General features: G+C 31.2%; 2 protein-coding genes across 2 annotated transcripts; both read left to right on the top strand.

The window, feature by feature from the left end:
* The first annotated feature begins 1,533 nt into the window (after positions 1–1,533).
* Positions 1,534–10,425, top strand: LOC123221308 (dihydroxy-acid dehydratase, chloroplastic). Its single transcript, XM_044644117.1, has 14 exons — positions 1,534–2,213; positions 3,739–3,810; positions 5,446–5,493; positions 6,543–6,697; positions 6,791–6,985; positions 7,069–7,180; positions 7,422–7,491; positions 7,590–7,648; positions 7,750–7,873; positions 7,985–8,055; positions 8,346–8,447; positions 8,686–8,766; positions 9,786–9,944; positions 10,023–10,425. The coding sequence occupies exons 1-14, from the start codon at positions 1,656–1,658 to the stop codon at positions 10,071–10,073; spliced, it is 1,857 nt and encodes a 618-aa protein (XP_044500052.1). The 5' UTR covers positions 1,534–1,655; the 3' UTR covers positions 10,074–10,425.
* Positions 10,426–13,721: 3,296 nt separating this feature from the next.
* Positions 13,722–15,738, top strand: LOC123221037 (chalcone synthase-like). The gene is made up of 2 exons (XM_044643703.1): positions 13,722–13,937; positions 14,585–15,738. The coding sequence occupies exons 1-2, from the start codon at positions 13,760–13,762 to the stop codon at positions 15,577–15,579; spliced, it is 1,173 nt and encodes a 390-aa protein (XP_044499638.1). The 5' UTR covers positions 13,722–13,759; the 3' UTR covers positions 15,580–15,738.
* Positions 15,739–16,559: the final 821 nt, after the last annotated feature.

Below are 16,559 nucleotides of genomic sequence, written 5' to 3'. Positions count from 1 at the left end.
CTCCGACGACCGTTCCGGCTCTATTGCTGACGGTCTCTCCCTCCCGAAGCAGCCTCTCCTTCCGGCGAATGCTTTCCTCCTATTTGGAGGCTCGATCGGCGTTGGAAACGCCTTGGGAGACGAAGAACTTCGTCTTCCCCGACACCGATCGAGCCTCCAAATGGGAGGAAAGCATTCGCCGGAAGGAGAGGCTGCTTCGGGAGGGAGAGGCCGTCGGTAATGGAGCCAGAACGGTCGTCGGAGATTTCAAAACCAAACCCTAGGGTAAAACTACAATTTTTTAAAACTTAGGCTGGGGCAAAATTTTAGTTTTTAAAGTTTAGGGGGGCAAAATTAGATTCTATTTTAGTTTATTTTTAATATTATAGTAAAAATGACTATTTTACCTCTATCACCGTTAGGGTTTGGTTAAATCTAACCGACCATGAGTGGGTGTTTGGTGTTTCCATAGTTAAAGGGGGGACTTTTGAGAAAACATCAAACCTTGGGTGGGAAATAGTCGTTTGGCCTAATTTTAAATTATTTGTACCAATGTTTACGAAAAAGGATAAATAGTATTATAAAGGGAAAAAGACTTGTTCCCACCTAAGTTTTAGTCTATTATCAAAGTTCTATCTGTAGTATTTCAAAAACTTAAAAACTCACTCATCCTTAAATTACTGTTAAATTTTTAGTTAAATGTAAAGGTAAAATCATCATTTCATCTATAAACTCTAAAATGCTAAATGTATATATCATTTTCTTTCATAATTTAAAAAATTAATAATTTTTTATGATTAAATTTTAAAAAATTACTATTTTTCTTATAGGGTTTGAAAAACTAATCTGACAAAAGGACGATAAAATGATGGTTTTCTTTGATTAGGTGAAAGAAGTGTTGTCTAAAAATCTGACGAAAGGACAACGTTTTTGTTGTCCACATGAAGTGTCTTTCAGATGTTGTCTGAATGAAAAATCGATTCAAAGTCAATGATTCGGTGGTTGGATTCCTTAGAGCCATCGGAGATGAAACTTTAGAAATTGGGGGGGTTGAAAAAAGTTTCAAAAGTTTGGAAGGTGGTTATAAAAGAAAAAAATTGAAAAGTATGAAATCTAAAACCAAGGGAAAAGTGAATTTTTTACAACTTAATATTAAGAAAAATTATTAATTTTTCACACTAACAAGGGAAAATGCTATAAGCATTAAGGGGTTTATGGTTCAGTAATAAAATGATGATTTTATTTCTTATAACTAATAGTTTTAATTAAGTTTATTAGCACATAAATGAATATTTGAGTTCATAAAACCCCGTAGGTATATTTTTTAAAATGTGTAAACTTTGGATGGGAATAACTCTTTTAGCTTTTATAAATACTAAACACCAAGTAACTATACAAATAATATAATTATATGCATACATTTTTAATATATATTATTATATAATATAAATAATATAATTATATATATATATATATATTTTTTTTTTACTACGTAATTTTGATATCCTTGAATATATAGTTAAATAATTTTAACACTCCATAGTACTGTAATACTACGTCATCATCATCTAGGGTTAATTGCACTCATCTCACCTGAGAAAGTCGTGTCGGCGTCACGTTTTATCTAACATTTTCACTTCTTGTCTCCTCCTTTCACTTGGACTTTCGCCGCAATCATGCAATCATCCCTTGTAACTTCACGCGCCGCCGCTTTCAGCCCAATATTCTCCCCACTTCATGGCACTCAAAGCAATCATCTCTCCCTCCTCCCAACATCCCTCCGCGTTACAGCTCACACAACCGCCGCCACGGTTACCACCGACCCCTCATCCCCACCCACCTCCTCAACAAACTCACTGAAACTCAACAAGTACAGCGCCCGCATCACCGAACCCAAGTCGCAGGGCGGCTCACAAGCCGTCCTGCACGGGGTGGGTCTCTCGGATTCGGACATGGATAAGCCCCAAATCGGTATCTCGTCCGTTTGGTACGAGGGGAACACGTGTAACATGCACCTTTTGCGACTGTCTGAGGCTGTGAAACAAGGCGTTGAACAGGCGGGAATGGTTGGGTTTCGGTTTAATACAATTGGTGTTAGTGATGCAATATCGATGGGGACTAGAGGGATGTGTTTCAGCTTGCAAAGTAGGGATTTGATTGCTGATAGTATTGAGACTGTTATGAGTGCTCAGTGGTATGATGGCAATATTTCCATTCCTGGTTGTGACAAAAATGTAAGCCTTTTAATCATTCTCAAGCTGGTCTTTTCAATTTTTTTTCTCGGTCTCCTTTTTTTATTAGTAAAATGTGTATTGCTTTACTTTCAATTTTTTAAAAATTTGTGACTTCTCTGCTGTTCTTGACGTGGTCAGTTCTTGTTAAGATGTGTGCTCTGGGTGTTTTTCTTGTTAGTAAATGTGTAATACTCTCATTGCATTTGGTGTGTTTTTGAAAGTTTGCGTTAAAATGTGTAGTCTTGTGTTTGTTCGGCTTAAGTGCCGGAGAGTGTAATTTGGTTTAATGTTTATAATATATTATACAGTATGTTATTTGTTTTCCAGTCACTATAAGAAGCGTATCTGCATTTATTTTATTTTATATGCCTGACATGTGTTTAATTTTTGACTTGGTGGGATTATGTGGGTTGTTTTAGTTGTAAATTATTATCTTATTTTTTCGATTTAAGTTTTAAATCTTCTGAGCACGCTTTGTTGTTTGTAATTTATAGGACTTGGCCACATTATAATAATATCTGCACTATTTGTTAGTTCAATTTAGGTCATTAATTCTTCTCTTTTGACTGTTTTCATCTTGCATTAGGTCTGAGTTCTGGATTGTATGATGGGTTTAGATGGGTTGGCTAAAATTTGTTGTTTTTGTTAAGTCTTTTCATCATATTCTGCCTTTCTGAAAAATGATGAACGAATGCTGAGAAGTAGTGGGATTTTGTGGGTTGTTTTAGCTGTAAATTCCCTTTGTTTTTTATTCTGTTGTTAGGGTGATGGTGTTTGGTTTGGGGCTGGGGGTAAGAGTTGACATTTTATTATTGATTGCTGCCACTGTGCCGTGGTTTATGTTTTATGCTTGTTCTTGTGAAGAAATTGGAGTTCTTTTCTGTTTTATGGCCTTATTGATGGGGTAGGGGGGTTGTGGAGGTGGGTAGGGGCAGGAGAAGAAAGTTGGTTGAGGTTTATGTCACGAAAGTTGACATAGAAATTAGGCATCCTTTCGTTTTTTGTCCGTAACTTTGAACAGCATGATGGAGATTGCAGAAACTTAGTGTAAAACATTCTCCTCAGCATTATTATTATTCTTTTTAATTGTTATTTTCCCCCTGTCAAATTGTGAACTGATTTTGGCAAACCAACTTTTGCCTTGTCATGGCAGCTCAAAAATTTTCTATTTCTATGATATCTTTCATAGTGATTGTTGCTTATCTTTGTGTTTTGGTTTCTTGTTTGAATTTTCTTTCTAAGTTTTTCACTGAATTGACTTTGCTTGTCATTTGCAAATATGTTCTGTAATATAATTAATGCAATAACTTGAATCTAATGCCAATTGTCTTTCTAAGTTTTTCGCTGAATTGACTTTGCTTGTCATTTGCAAATATGTTCTGTAATATAATTAATGCAATAACTTGAATCTAATGCCAATTGTCTTTCTAAGTTTTTCGCTGAATTGACTTTGCTTGTCATTTGCAAATATGTTCTGTAGTATAATTAATGCAATAACTTGAATCTAATGCCAATTAATTTGTAGATGCCAGGTACAATTATGGCGATGGGGCGGCTCAACCGACCTGGTATAATGGTTTATGGTGGAACAATCAAGGTTTGAGGCCTGTGTTCACTTCTTGAAATATCTTCCTTGTAACAAACTTAATTAGTCATCTCATGATTGATTTGTTAAATTCCATGATTTAATTTTTTTTTTGGGCTGTGAAACCTTGGTGATTTTCTCTGGCATGAAAGGTTTGAGCTAGTTATTTTTCAATTCCTTTCATAGTACTTCTGCTTATGTTAATCTCCAAGATTTGAATTTTGCTTATAGAAAAAGAATATGTATCCACTTATTCTTGTTGCCCACTTATTCGATAGTGCACTTTGCTTGTTGCCCACTTATTTTCTTTTGATAGGAAACTTGGCTGGTAGAGAGAGGAAACCATGATCTATTTTTACTTTGTGAGAGCCATAGGTAGTTATAGTTGAGGGGAACCAATTAGTACATAATTTCAGATTTATCTCATAGTTAGAAGTCTTTTGCTTTACCATGAATTTTGAAGTAAACAATAGGAGCTTGGAATCCTTTTTGTGGCTTGCCTTCATTATATTTATTTTTTGGAATATTCCTTTCTTTTTACTCCTCTGCTGATAGCCTTACCTAATTGTTTATCAAATTCACTTTTGAATTTCTTTTGTGGAAGTCCAAAAAAGATTAATTGATTCTCAGCCACAAAGAATGTCCTATTTGGTTCATGATAAGCTGAATTTATTTGTTAGTGAGATGACATGGTAGTTGATATTATTAAAATATCTTGTTGTCATACATTAAGTTTAGGTTCAAACCCTTGCTAAGGTGAGAACGGATGGTCTGATCCTTTGTCATTGTGAAAGTGAAGCTACAAATTTTTTTCCAACCATTTTAATTTTATTTTCCTCTTGCTGCTGGTAAAGTTCGCCTTAAATTTCTATACAAGTAGACTCTGTTTCCTATCAAGGAAAAATAAAAAAAGAAAAAGAAGAGTTGACTCAATTTGTTGACTCCTGATAACTGACATTTTAGGCATTCTTTTGTCTTTCTCCATCTTTCTTCTCTTCCTGCCTCTCTCAAATTTGTCCCAAAAAATTTTTTGATTTGGGCTCTTGTGAACATCTTTTGCCAAGTTGTGGTGAATTGATCCAACATCTTGGCTGGAGGCAGATAATATTAAAATCTTGAATTGATAGATCATTTGAAAGGAATTGTTTTGCCATCTCATTTTATATTAATTAATGATCTCATTTGTCAGTCATATATCATATACTCAACCATTCTATGGGATGCAATCTATGAGTTATTAGAAATTTCTAAGAGATTGCACTTTTTGTTTGCATAAAAAGTGTTAACTATAATGTTTTTTAACAAACTCCATTATGGATTTCACATACTTGCTAGCCTTCGATTTCTACTTTATAATTTATGGTTCTTCTACTACAATGTTTGTAAATCTTATATATGTGCTTAACATATATGTAGAGATATACACACATGTAGTTCTGCTAGTGTCTCCAGATTTTTTAGAGTTGCCATGTCCAACACCTAATGTTGGTATTAGGACATCTCACTTATTTCTATGCTATATCATAGATTTCCATTTTTCATTTGATGTGTGCTATCTATTTTTGGTGTTACTTATTTTAGAAGATCACAAAGTAAAACAAATTTAGTATGCACATAATAAATGGTTTTTATGTTATATCTTTGCAGCCTGGTCATTTTCAAGGCCATACATATGATATAATATCAGCTTTCCAGGTATGCTAGAACTTTTTGTTTTGGTATAATTTTGTTTTCTAAATATGTCTTGGCAGTATTTTGAATGCATTTACATTTTAGATTCTTTTCTATTTCTATGGATATTTGATATTTCTTTTCTTTTTTCTACCATTTTTGTTTCCTCTATGACATGCAAGACTCACATGATATGGAAATGCTAAATTTAGATGTTCATAGATAGCATGCTGTTTGAACATTGAATTATTATGCAATGGGCATTATTCTAATTGGAAATTTGGAATGCATATTGGATTTGGCTCTAAATTAAAGTGTGAAGTACAACTGTACATATCTATGATATAGATTAAGTCAAGAAGTCAAGATTTTTTAGCCTTACCCAGCTATGTGAATCTTTAATTCTTTGACAATTCTTAGACCTCTTGTTTGTGTAAAAATGTATAAATAATGTCCTTTGACCTAAATTGGTCTTGGTTAATTTATGTGTTCAAACATATGGAAAGAATAGCTGTTTATATACTTCTGCTGAGATCGTGCATTGAATTTTTTAAATAGTATATATAGTTGGAACCCAGCTGATCATGTAAAATTTCTTTGTGAATCTTGCAATACTATATTTATGCCAGGGCAAAAGAGGAAATTAATTTGGATGTGGTGATTTATCTGTCATGAATTTCGGGTATTAAGATTATGGTGAAAAGTTCTTATGCACTGGTACACATCTTGGACTGGTTGAACAGTATATTACGGCAACTGTTTCATGAAAAAATTCTAGACAAGTAGGACAATTTTTAAACTGCCCATGATATTGCTTCTAGCAGATGGACAGTGGCTTTTAGGTGGGACCATTGGTTTTTATAGGAAGAGTTGAATAGCTCTGTATACTTTATGAGACTATAAAAATACTACAAGGGATTGCTATCAACCTAATTACTACTTTTTGTGATGCCTTTTCGAGATTCATAGGAGCATAATTAACCTGCCTTAATGTCTGATTTGTTTATGCGGAAAATTTCTTTTGACAATTTTCTCAATTCATCATCATTGTCATGATGGGAATATTGTTCCAGGTTTATGGAGAGTATGTTAGTGGATCCATAAGTGATGAGCAGAGAAGGAATGTACTCCTTAATTCATGCCCTGGTGCAGGAGCTTGTGGTGGAATGTATACAGCTAATACCATGGCATCTGCGATTGAAGCTATGGGAATGTCTCTTCCTTATAGGTAGAATTATCCATTTACAGGTCTTTTCTGATCAGTGATTTTAGGCCATTCTCCCTTCCCTTGTCTTGAAATTTTGTTGTTCATTTTTTACAGTTCTTCCATACCTGCTGAAGACCCTTTGAAGCTAGATGAATGTCGCCTAGCTGGAAAATATCTTCTTGAATTATTGAAAATGGACTTGAAACCACGAGACATTATCACTCGAAAATCGCTACGTAATGCAATGGTTATTGTCATGGCACTAGGCGGATCTACCAATGCTGTGCTACACTTAATTGCAATTGCAAGGTAAGGAGAGTTTTGTGCCAGTTTCTCCCTGTATACCAATAGTTTTCATCTTATGTGTATAACTCAGTCAAGAATCATGGCAGGTCTGTTGGTCTGGAATTAACTCTTGATGATTTTCAGAAGGTCAGTGATGAGGTTCCATTTCTTGCAGATCTAAAGCCCAGCGGTAAATATGTCATGGAGGACGTACATAAGGTATACATTTTAGGGGAACATATTGATCGTAATATTTTGTTTCTTCCATATAATACCAAGCTTTGCATTGCATGGTGTTTTTTGGCATTCCTTATGCCTCAAAAAGTCAATCTGAAACTAGTTGGGGTTGATTGCATGTATCCTTTGCACTTTTCTGTCCGGTCACTTAATACCTTGATTGGTTGATATGTTCAATATTCCTTTTTCTTTATGAGTTCAAGTGAATGTTGTTTTTTTTCAGATTGGAGGAACACCGGCAATCATCCGGTATCTTTTGGAGCAAGGGTTTTTAGAGGGAGATTGTATTACTGGTTTGTAACATGGATTTTACGAGAAGTCTTTGCATTCATTTGTTTATTTGTTTATGTTAATGTTATATTATACTAACACTAGAAATTCCCTACTCTAGTAACTGGTAAGACTTTGGCTGAAAATGCGGTGAATTTTCCTCACTTGACAGAGGGGCAGGTTGGAAGCATTTCATTTTAATAAGAATTTAATTGATTGTTTATGTTACTTTCTGTGATGTAATGACTGGTGAAATGACTCTACATTGTTTTTGTTTTCAGGACATAATAAGACCACTGTCAAACCCCATCAAGAAAACAGGCCACCTCCAAATATTATATGGAAATGTTGCCCCACAGGGTTCTGTTGCAAAAATTACTGGAAAAGAAGGGCTATTCTTCTCTGGTGTTATTTTCTGTTCTTGCTTACAAATAATTTTTAGTCCCGTTTCCTGGTAGATTGTTTAGTTAATATTTTCATAGCCGTAAGATAATTTTAAAAGAACTTTCTTTTCAGGTCCTGCCCTTATCTTTGAAGGAGAGGAATCTATGATTGCCGCCATCTCTGAGGATCCTATGAGTTTCAAGGTATGCTCAAGTTTTCTAAACTAAAATTACTTAGTATTTGGGGGAAAAAATGAAAAGTGTTCTTGGTTTTGTAAGACAGACTTCTGAACTCCTTTATGAGTGAGGTAGAAATCTCTTTTCAGTTTGAAAAGGTCACTTTTAGTGTGTTTTTTTTTTTTTTTGGGCTTGGGATTATCTGAAATCCTATAAAACGTCATCTTTTCTTCCAAAACCTCATAGAGTTTCTTCTTCTGACTATATCATAGTGGTTTTGGATGATCTGTTTTTTCCTTTCATTTGTCATATACCAGGGCAAAGTGGTAGTCATAAGAGGAGAAGGGCCTAAGGGAGGACCAGGAATGCCTGAAATGTTGACACCAACAAGTGCAATAATGGGAGCAGGTCTTGGAAAGGTTTTTTTACTTCAGATCTATGCTTGGATTCACTTGATTGTTAGATTTGATGCTCTTTCCCAATTGTAAAATGACGAATTAAAAGTCACTTTCTTCTATGCGGTACCTTTGAGCCAATTACACTTCTTCTTTGACCATCAATCATTTGCTTTCGAGTAGTGTTCACCTGGTTGATGAACCAAATATTTTTCTACTTTGACTTCAAGTTTCATTTGGATATTGTCACTATACATTGCAGGAGGTTGCATTGTTGACCGATGGTAGGTTTTCTGGCGGTTCACATGGATTTGTTGTTGGTCACATTTGCCCCGAAGCACAGGTACATTAACTTTTCATACATGCATATATAAGGAGTGCTAATAACACTCGCTTTTTCACACTGTTTCTGACTCTTACGTGTTCAAGACAAAGGAAATGAAGACAAAAGTGATCCTTTTTAATCAATTTTTGCCTCTTGTACACATGTTACATGGTGAGTGAGAGAGTGAGAAAGAGATTGTAAGAGTGAGTGTTCCTAGCACTCCTTGTGCATATATATATATATATATATATATATATATATATTTATATTTGGCTTGCATGTTATTGCTTACATTGCATTTTTCCTTTCCCTCTTTGATGCTGCTTGGGAATGTCAAGGGTTGCTTTTGCATTCATCTCAGACAAAATCAGATATTGCTTAGTGAAAATGATTGAGGGCAATTGATTGTGCAAGTGATTAGGATTATAGTTTTGTAAGCCTGTAAACAAAGGTTTCTACCATCGTAGATACACTAAGGTTATGAATTAATCATGATCCAAAGTTCTCTCCCTATCGATTATTTCTTTCTTGTTTAATTCTTCCAGGTTATCCCCTTTTTCTTGCTGTTTTTTGTAATCCATCCTTGTTTTGTTCTCTCTGTTTCTATATTCTTTATATGTTTCCCTCGAGGTTCTCACTCAGAACAAGTTTTGATCAGTCTTTGTTTTGCTTCAATTGTTATCTTCTGTGAAAAAAACCATGAACCGCATACAAAACGCAAAAAAAAATTTATTCGAAATTGTTTAAATTCCAATTAAACAATGAAATGGAAGTTAAAAATAACTAAGATTATTCAATCCTAAGATATGGAAAGACAATGACTAAAAGGAAAAGCGAGGGAAAAAGAGAAAATTGCCTGTTTCACTATTAGGTTCCCTTTAGGGGAAAAGATAAAAAAAGGCCATTACAAATAAAGAAACCATTCATTATTTTGTGTCTTGCCTCCTACATGAAGTGTTTTTAAGGAAAAATTTCCTTCCCTTCGTTTATACTACAGTTTTTACTATTATTGAGACTGAACTTCTAATTTATTCCAGGAGGGTGGTCCTATTGGTCTGATCCAAAATGGAGATGTCATCACCATTGATGTTGAGAGGCGAAGTATAGATGTTAACATAACAGACGAGGAAATGGAAGATCGAAGAAGAAAATGGACTCCTCCTCCATACAAGTTTAACCGGGGAGTTCTGTACAAGGTATGCTAAAGTACACCCTATACCATCTTTTGCCCATACTAAACCCTTTACTAAATGATCTCACATATTCATCGCCAGTACATCAAGAACGTGCAATCAGCTTCAAATGGATGTGTGACGGACGAGTAGCGGAGACGGCACATTTCTGGAGGACTATAGAGTGCTACAGCGGCTCAAAATTTAGTCATCTCTCCCTATTTAAAAGCTTAGGTTGCAAGTTTTGCTATGTTCAATATTTGTTCTTCAGTGTAGTTTTCAGATTCATGGATTTTAATGTGCTTACTTTCTAGAGACACTACTATTATTTATCGGGTTAGAGAATTTTAGTTGAAAGTTTACATAAATTTGAGGCATTCAAAGACCAATGTAAAATGAAGCAAGCAGAAAAAGGGTGTGTCTAGTGTATCTGAAACTAATATTTTTAACTTTGGACTGTTTTCTTCAAATGAAGGTTTCTGAGGTTTTTTTCTTCTTATCTTAATATAATATGTGCCCATGTGTATATTAGAGAGGTTTTTTATTTTTATTTTTTCTACATTTGTTATACACTAGAGTGGGCTCATCATAATTTTTGCCTCTCATCTTTTCTTGAAAGAGTGATGCTTTTTGCCTACCATCTTTCATCTATTTTTTTATTACAATGGGGTTACTTTTATGATTCGGGTTGGGTAATTTTTTAATAAAAAATATAAAAATATATCACTTAAAAAGTTATTAAATATAAATTATTATTATTATTATATTTGATAAAAATTAATAGGTATAAATAATTATTATATTTAATTAGAGATAATAAAAAAAATACAAAAACAATATTTTATATAAATTTTTTTAGTATAATTATTATAAAATATTTTTTATATTACAAAAGTAATAAGTAAAAATATAATTATAGTTAAATTAATATTATTTTAATAATTTTTTAATATCTATGATAAAAAAGTAATTAATTATTAAAATAGTTTATTATTTGATAAATTAAATAAAATAATATCATTAATAAAAAGTAAATTATTAAAATAATTTTTTAATTAATCAGTTATTTAGTTTTCTTGCCAGAAATATCATATCTCAAACATTAAACTCCTTTTTAAGCATTTACTATACCATTGTTGATTTCAATGAATATCTAGAAGTTTTGACAACGTTGTGAGGAGAGATATCATATCACAAACATTAAACTCCTTTTGAAGCATCAACTCAACTCTACTTTGATTCTTGATTTCAATTGAATTTCTAGAAGTTTTGAAAACAGGAAAAACTTGTTGAAGTAATTAAATAAAAAATAATATTATATTTATAAATAGATTTTATAATTTTTTTATACGAACAGAGATGTTGTTCGATTAACAGATTTTAAAATAAAAAATTAAATGATCATAGCATTAATTACAAATTGTCACCATATAATTACTTTATACAGATAAATTTATTATAAAAAGTTGACTAAAAAAAAACATAAAAACTTGAGAAGAATTGAAGATTAATAAATATATAAAATATAATAATTTTTTTTTGTTTTCAAATAATTCAACTTTAATAACTATGCAATAAAAAAATCATTTTCAACTTTCTTGTAAGGAAAATTTATCATAAAGATAATTTTAAAATGGAAGGAAGATCTATAGAAAAATATTATAATAATAAAAGTGATTATATCGTAAAAGAATTAGGATATATAAATAAGTTAGAATATGTTATAATATTCTCAACTTATCTAAAGATTTCACACTTTATAATGATTATGAAATTATTGATAAAACTATGTCTATCGATACCCAAATGATGTGTTTTTATATGATTGAATATTTAATTAGATACATAAAATTGAATATACATAATATTATTCTAAAATTGAATGTACATAACACATAAATTTACTTAATTTTTCCATCAAATTATTGATAGTTGGTCATTGTTGTTAATCTTTAGCGTCGTTAACTGGATTGATACATAAATTGAATCTTATTCGAAAATGATATGTAAATTGAATCTAATTTTGTATTATGTGCATATAAACTTTATAATTTTTTTACTAATATAATTATTTTTTGTTTTGACACGAGAAAATTAAAAACGATACGTAAATTTAATATAATTTTGTATCATGTGTATGTAAACTTTATAAATTTTTACTAACATGATTATTTTTTGTTTTGATAGGAAAAAAAAAAAAGATATAAAAATTGAATCTAATTATGGAATAATACATAAATTGAATCTGATTTTGTATCATGCGTATGTAAATTTTATAAATTTGTACTAATATAATTATTTTTTGTTTTGATACGAGAAAAATAAGATTAGTATGTAAATTGAATCTAATTCTAGAATTAATGATACATAAGTTGAATCTAATTTTGTATTATGTGTATGTAAACTTTATTAAATTTTAATAATATGATTATTTTTTGTTTTGATACGAGAAAAATAAGAAAGATCGAAACATAATTTTCATGAAAAATTAATTTTCTATAGGTTCGAAACCTAACAATACCAGCATGGTGGAAAATGTAATAAAATGAAAAGAAAAGAAAAACATGTTAAATAAAATAACAGTGGCAATTGAGAATTTAGAGTGGCAAATTGCACTAATTAATCATACTTCAACATTAATTTCCTTCTTTTTCTCAGTTTTTTAATTTTTTTTAGATTTATTAAGTTTGATCATGTTAATAATAAAAATATAAAAAGTCATTTATTTTATTAAAAAAACAAACTTCAATCAATAAAAAATTATTTATGTCAACTAAAACTTGTCTCGATAATTATTTATAATTAGATTTGTTTTTGTTCGATAAAATATAAACATGATATTTTTAATAAAAAAATAAAAAAGTTTGGCACATTAGAAAAAAAAAAAAGAAAAACAAAGTTGGACTTTTGTTATAAAAAAGAAAATAGTTTAATACTTTTTAATATTAACGTGAATTTTAAACTAAGGGATGAAAAAAATATGATAAGTTTTTAATTTTTTTAATATTTTTAGTTAAATGACATTTTCACTTTTAATCTTTATAATAAATTTTAATAAAATAATAAATATTTAAATTTTTTAAAACTTAATGAGTGAAAATAAGTCTTTTGGCCTTATTATTATTATATTGGTAATGAAGAATTTCATCCAAATCAAATATCAAAAATATAATTTTGTATGCTTTTGAAGGGTTCGAATCCAAAATCTCATCCATCACATCACGATCATTTATCATTCAAACCATCCTTAACATTATAATCGTCATTATCGGTTAAGTTATTTTGCCCAAGCTTCAATGCAAAGTTACTATAAATGCCAGTAGATAAAGAACATGCAAGCAAGAAACCCTTTTTCTCAGTTTCTAAAAGGCCACAAAATACATTTTATTATTGTGGGGTTAATAAGATAAATGATGGGGTGCAGGAAGCATCACTTATCTTTTCAGACCCATCCTTTTAATTGTACAAATTTGTTTGATTACACATTAGATTAGACATTAGATTGAAAATTTGTGATAGCAAAATATTTTCCATGTTTATTTAAATTTAAATTAAATTTTCCATAGTTTTTCCAACCCATCAAAGTTTTTGTCGATTTTGCGACATCAGCAGCAAGGACTTCAAAAACTGTTAACAGCCAACCGTCAAGGATGACTAATTTTCCAGCAATGTATTTTTTCAGAAGTTTCCTTAGTTAAAACTTAATTTTCTTCATTTTTTTAAGTGCTCGTGTAAAACGTGCATGATGTTTTAATATTTGTATATAAATATTGGGGGTTACCTATAGAAAAATATTATAACTCAAGCACAAGAAAAATAATAGTTTACTGGGAGCAAGTATGCTTGGCGTGGATCAAATTCGCAAGGCTCAACGTGCTGAAGGCACTGCCTCAATCCTGGCAATTGGAACAGCCAATCCTCCGACTTATCATGATCAAAGCAAATTTCCAGAAATTTATTTCAATATGACCGATAGCCAGCACATGACAGAACTTAAAATGAAAATGCAGCGCATATGTAAGAAATGCTTCTATCTCTTTTATTTTTAGCTGCTTATAATAATAGAGGAAGAGTAGCACTGCATCCACTGACAATAGGCACAAATAATGGCATATTATTACGTAATTAAATAATTTTAAATTAAGGGTAAAATAAAATTTAATTATATAATGATATGTTATTATTTATATTTAAATTTATACTTATTATTTGTATATATATATTTATTGATATATATACTATATATCTGCTAATTACTTTATGAGTTTCTATATTTGGTATCGTTTGTAAAATATTGCTATAGATTTCTTAAATAGTTCGAACGGGAGTTTGTTTATTATTATTAATGATAATAACATATTTGTAGCAACGAAATCAAAACATATTTTTCTGATAAATTTGGTACGTATAAATAATTTGATAATAAAATATTACTATAATATTTTATTACTAACAAATTAAACAGGGTAACGTGAGTAATAAAAAATAAATTATTAAAGTAATCTTTATTAACTGGAAATCAAACAACCCCTAAGTTACTTAATAAAAAATGAAATAAAATGTATCATGTATTCTTATCCAGTTTAGAATGAAATTGTGGATGTTATTGAAATTATATTGAAGAAAAAAAGAATGATATAACTAAATGTATCCAATTATTTCAGGTGATAGATCTACGATAAGAAAACGGCATATGTACGTAACAAATGAGTTTGTGAAAGAAAACCCATATTTGCGTGAATATAGGGCGCCATCATTGGATGCAAGACAAGATAAAGCAGCTATACTAATACCAGAGTTGGGCAAGGAAGCTGCAAACAAGGCAATTGAGGAATGGGGCCAATGCAGGTCGAAAATCTCTCACTTAATTTGTTGCACCACTATGGGTGCATTCATTCCTGGGGTTGATTATAGAATTGTCAAGCTATTAGGCCTTAATTTATCTGTTAAGCGACTCATGTTGTATCAACAAGGTTGTCATGGAGGTGCTATTGTACTTCGCATGGCCAAAGACCTTGCTGAGAATAATAAAGGTGCACGTGTTCTCATTGTGAACACTGAGGTAATCTTTGTTGGCATGCATGGCCCTAGTGAGGATGATATTGATAATCTAGTGAGTCATTCTTTGTTTGCTGATGGTTCAGCTGCCCTCATAGTTGGTGCAGATCCAGTGCCTAATGTTGAAAAACCCATCTTTGAACTAATTTCTACAGCCCCAACATTAGTGCCTGATAGTCCTGAGGCTATTACTGGAACTGTTCGCGAGAGTGGACTTTTAATGCATATTGGGAAGGAAGTTCCTAAACTTATCGCTGGTAACCTTCAGAAGAGGTTGGTCGAGGCATTTAAACCACTAGGTATTACTGATTGGAATTCAATCTTTTGGGCTGCACATCCTGGTGGGCCAGCAATTTTGGACCAAATCCAGGCCGAGTTAGGTCTTCAACCAAATAAATTACGTGCAACTAGACAAGTTCTTGCTGAGTATGGTAACATGTCAAGTGCAACTGTACTATTTATTTTAGATGAACTGAGAAAAAAATCAGTTAAAGATGGACTCAAAACCACAGGAGAAGGATTCGAATGGGGAGTGCTTTTTGGATTTGGTCCAGGAGTTACTATCGAAACCATAGTCCTTCACAGTGTCAATGTTGCTTAGAGGCTTCTATCATTGTTTTACTTTCCATTCCATATAGTTTTTTTTTTTAATTTTAAAATTTTTAATTATAATATATTTCAACTTTAATAAAGAATATTGTGCCAAAATCTCAAATCCTCATTGGACATAATCAATAAAATTATCTTATATTGTGATCAAGATTTTATTCAGATTTTTTGATAACTTCGTCTGTATTTAGGTTTTGAGTAATATTATGTACACTTATAATGGATAACAATTTAGATACAGATACTTATGAGTTATCATATGATTGAATATTATTTTATCTTTAATTTAAAATCTCTCAATTTATTATTTATTATAACAAACATAGTTTTATTTTTCGGTTTTCCTAACATTATAAGAATCTAGTCTATGTTGGCAAATGGCAACTACCAAATTTTCCATTTTTTTTTAATATTTGGTTTAGAAACTTTGAGAGAAAAACATAATGGGTAAGCTAAGAATAGAGATCATTTCAGCTATTGAAGTTTGAATGTGTCTTGATCCTTCAATGACCTTGTAAATGTGAAACTTTTTATAGAATTGAATTTCTTTGGAACAAAATAATGTAGACATGAAATAAGAGAAATTATGTTAATTCCAGAGAATAGTATAAATTAAGAGAACTAGATCTCTAGAGAATGAATTAAATATTTCTGAACTAAACCTTTCTTAAAAGTCAAGTGAACCTGTGAAGCGATAATTTAAAGTAATAGAATTACATTCTCTTTTCCTTCGATAAAACTATGTAACCTATTTTTGAGTATATAAATAGATATATAGATGATATGTACACAAATGCATACACTGAAACGTGTATTATAGATTACATTACTAAACCTATTTAATTATATTCTGATAATATTTTTCTAGTATTTTTCTCCACGAACAATAAATGTATCACATGCTTTAAGCACATGGTAATTAGGTAAATGACAGTGAAAAAACTTGTGAAGAAATGTGGCATTACAATAGAG

The sequence above is a fragment of the Mangifera indica genome, chromosome 7 (genome assembly GCF_011075055.1).
Source record: "Mangifera indica cultivar Alphonso chromosome 7, CATAS_Mindica_2.1, whole genome shotgun sequence".
NCBI classification, from domain to species: Eukaryota; Viridiplantae; Streptophyta; class Magnoliopsida; order Sapindales; family Anacardiaceae; genus Mangifera; species Mangifera indica.
Note: the sequence above shows the minus strand (reverse complement) of the source record. Positions and strands in the feature narration are given on the sequence as shown.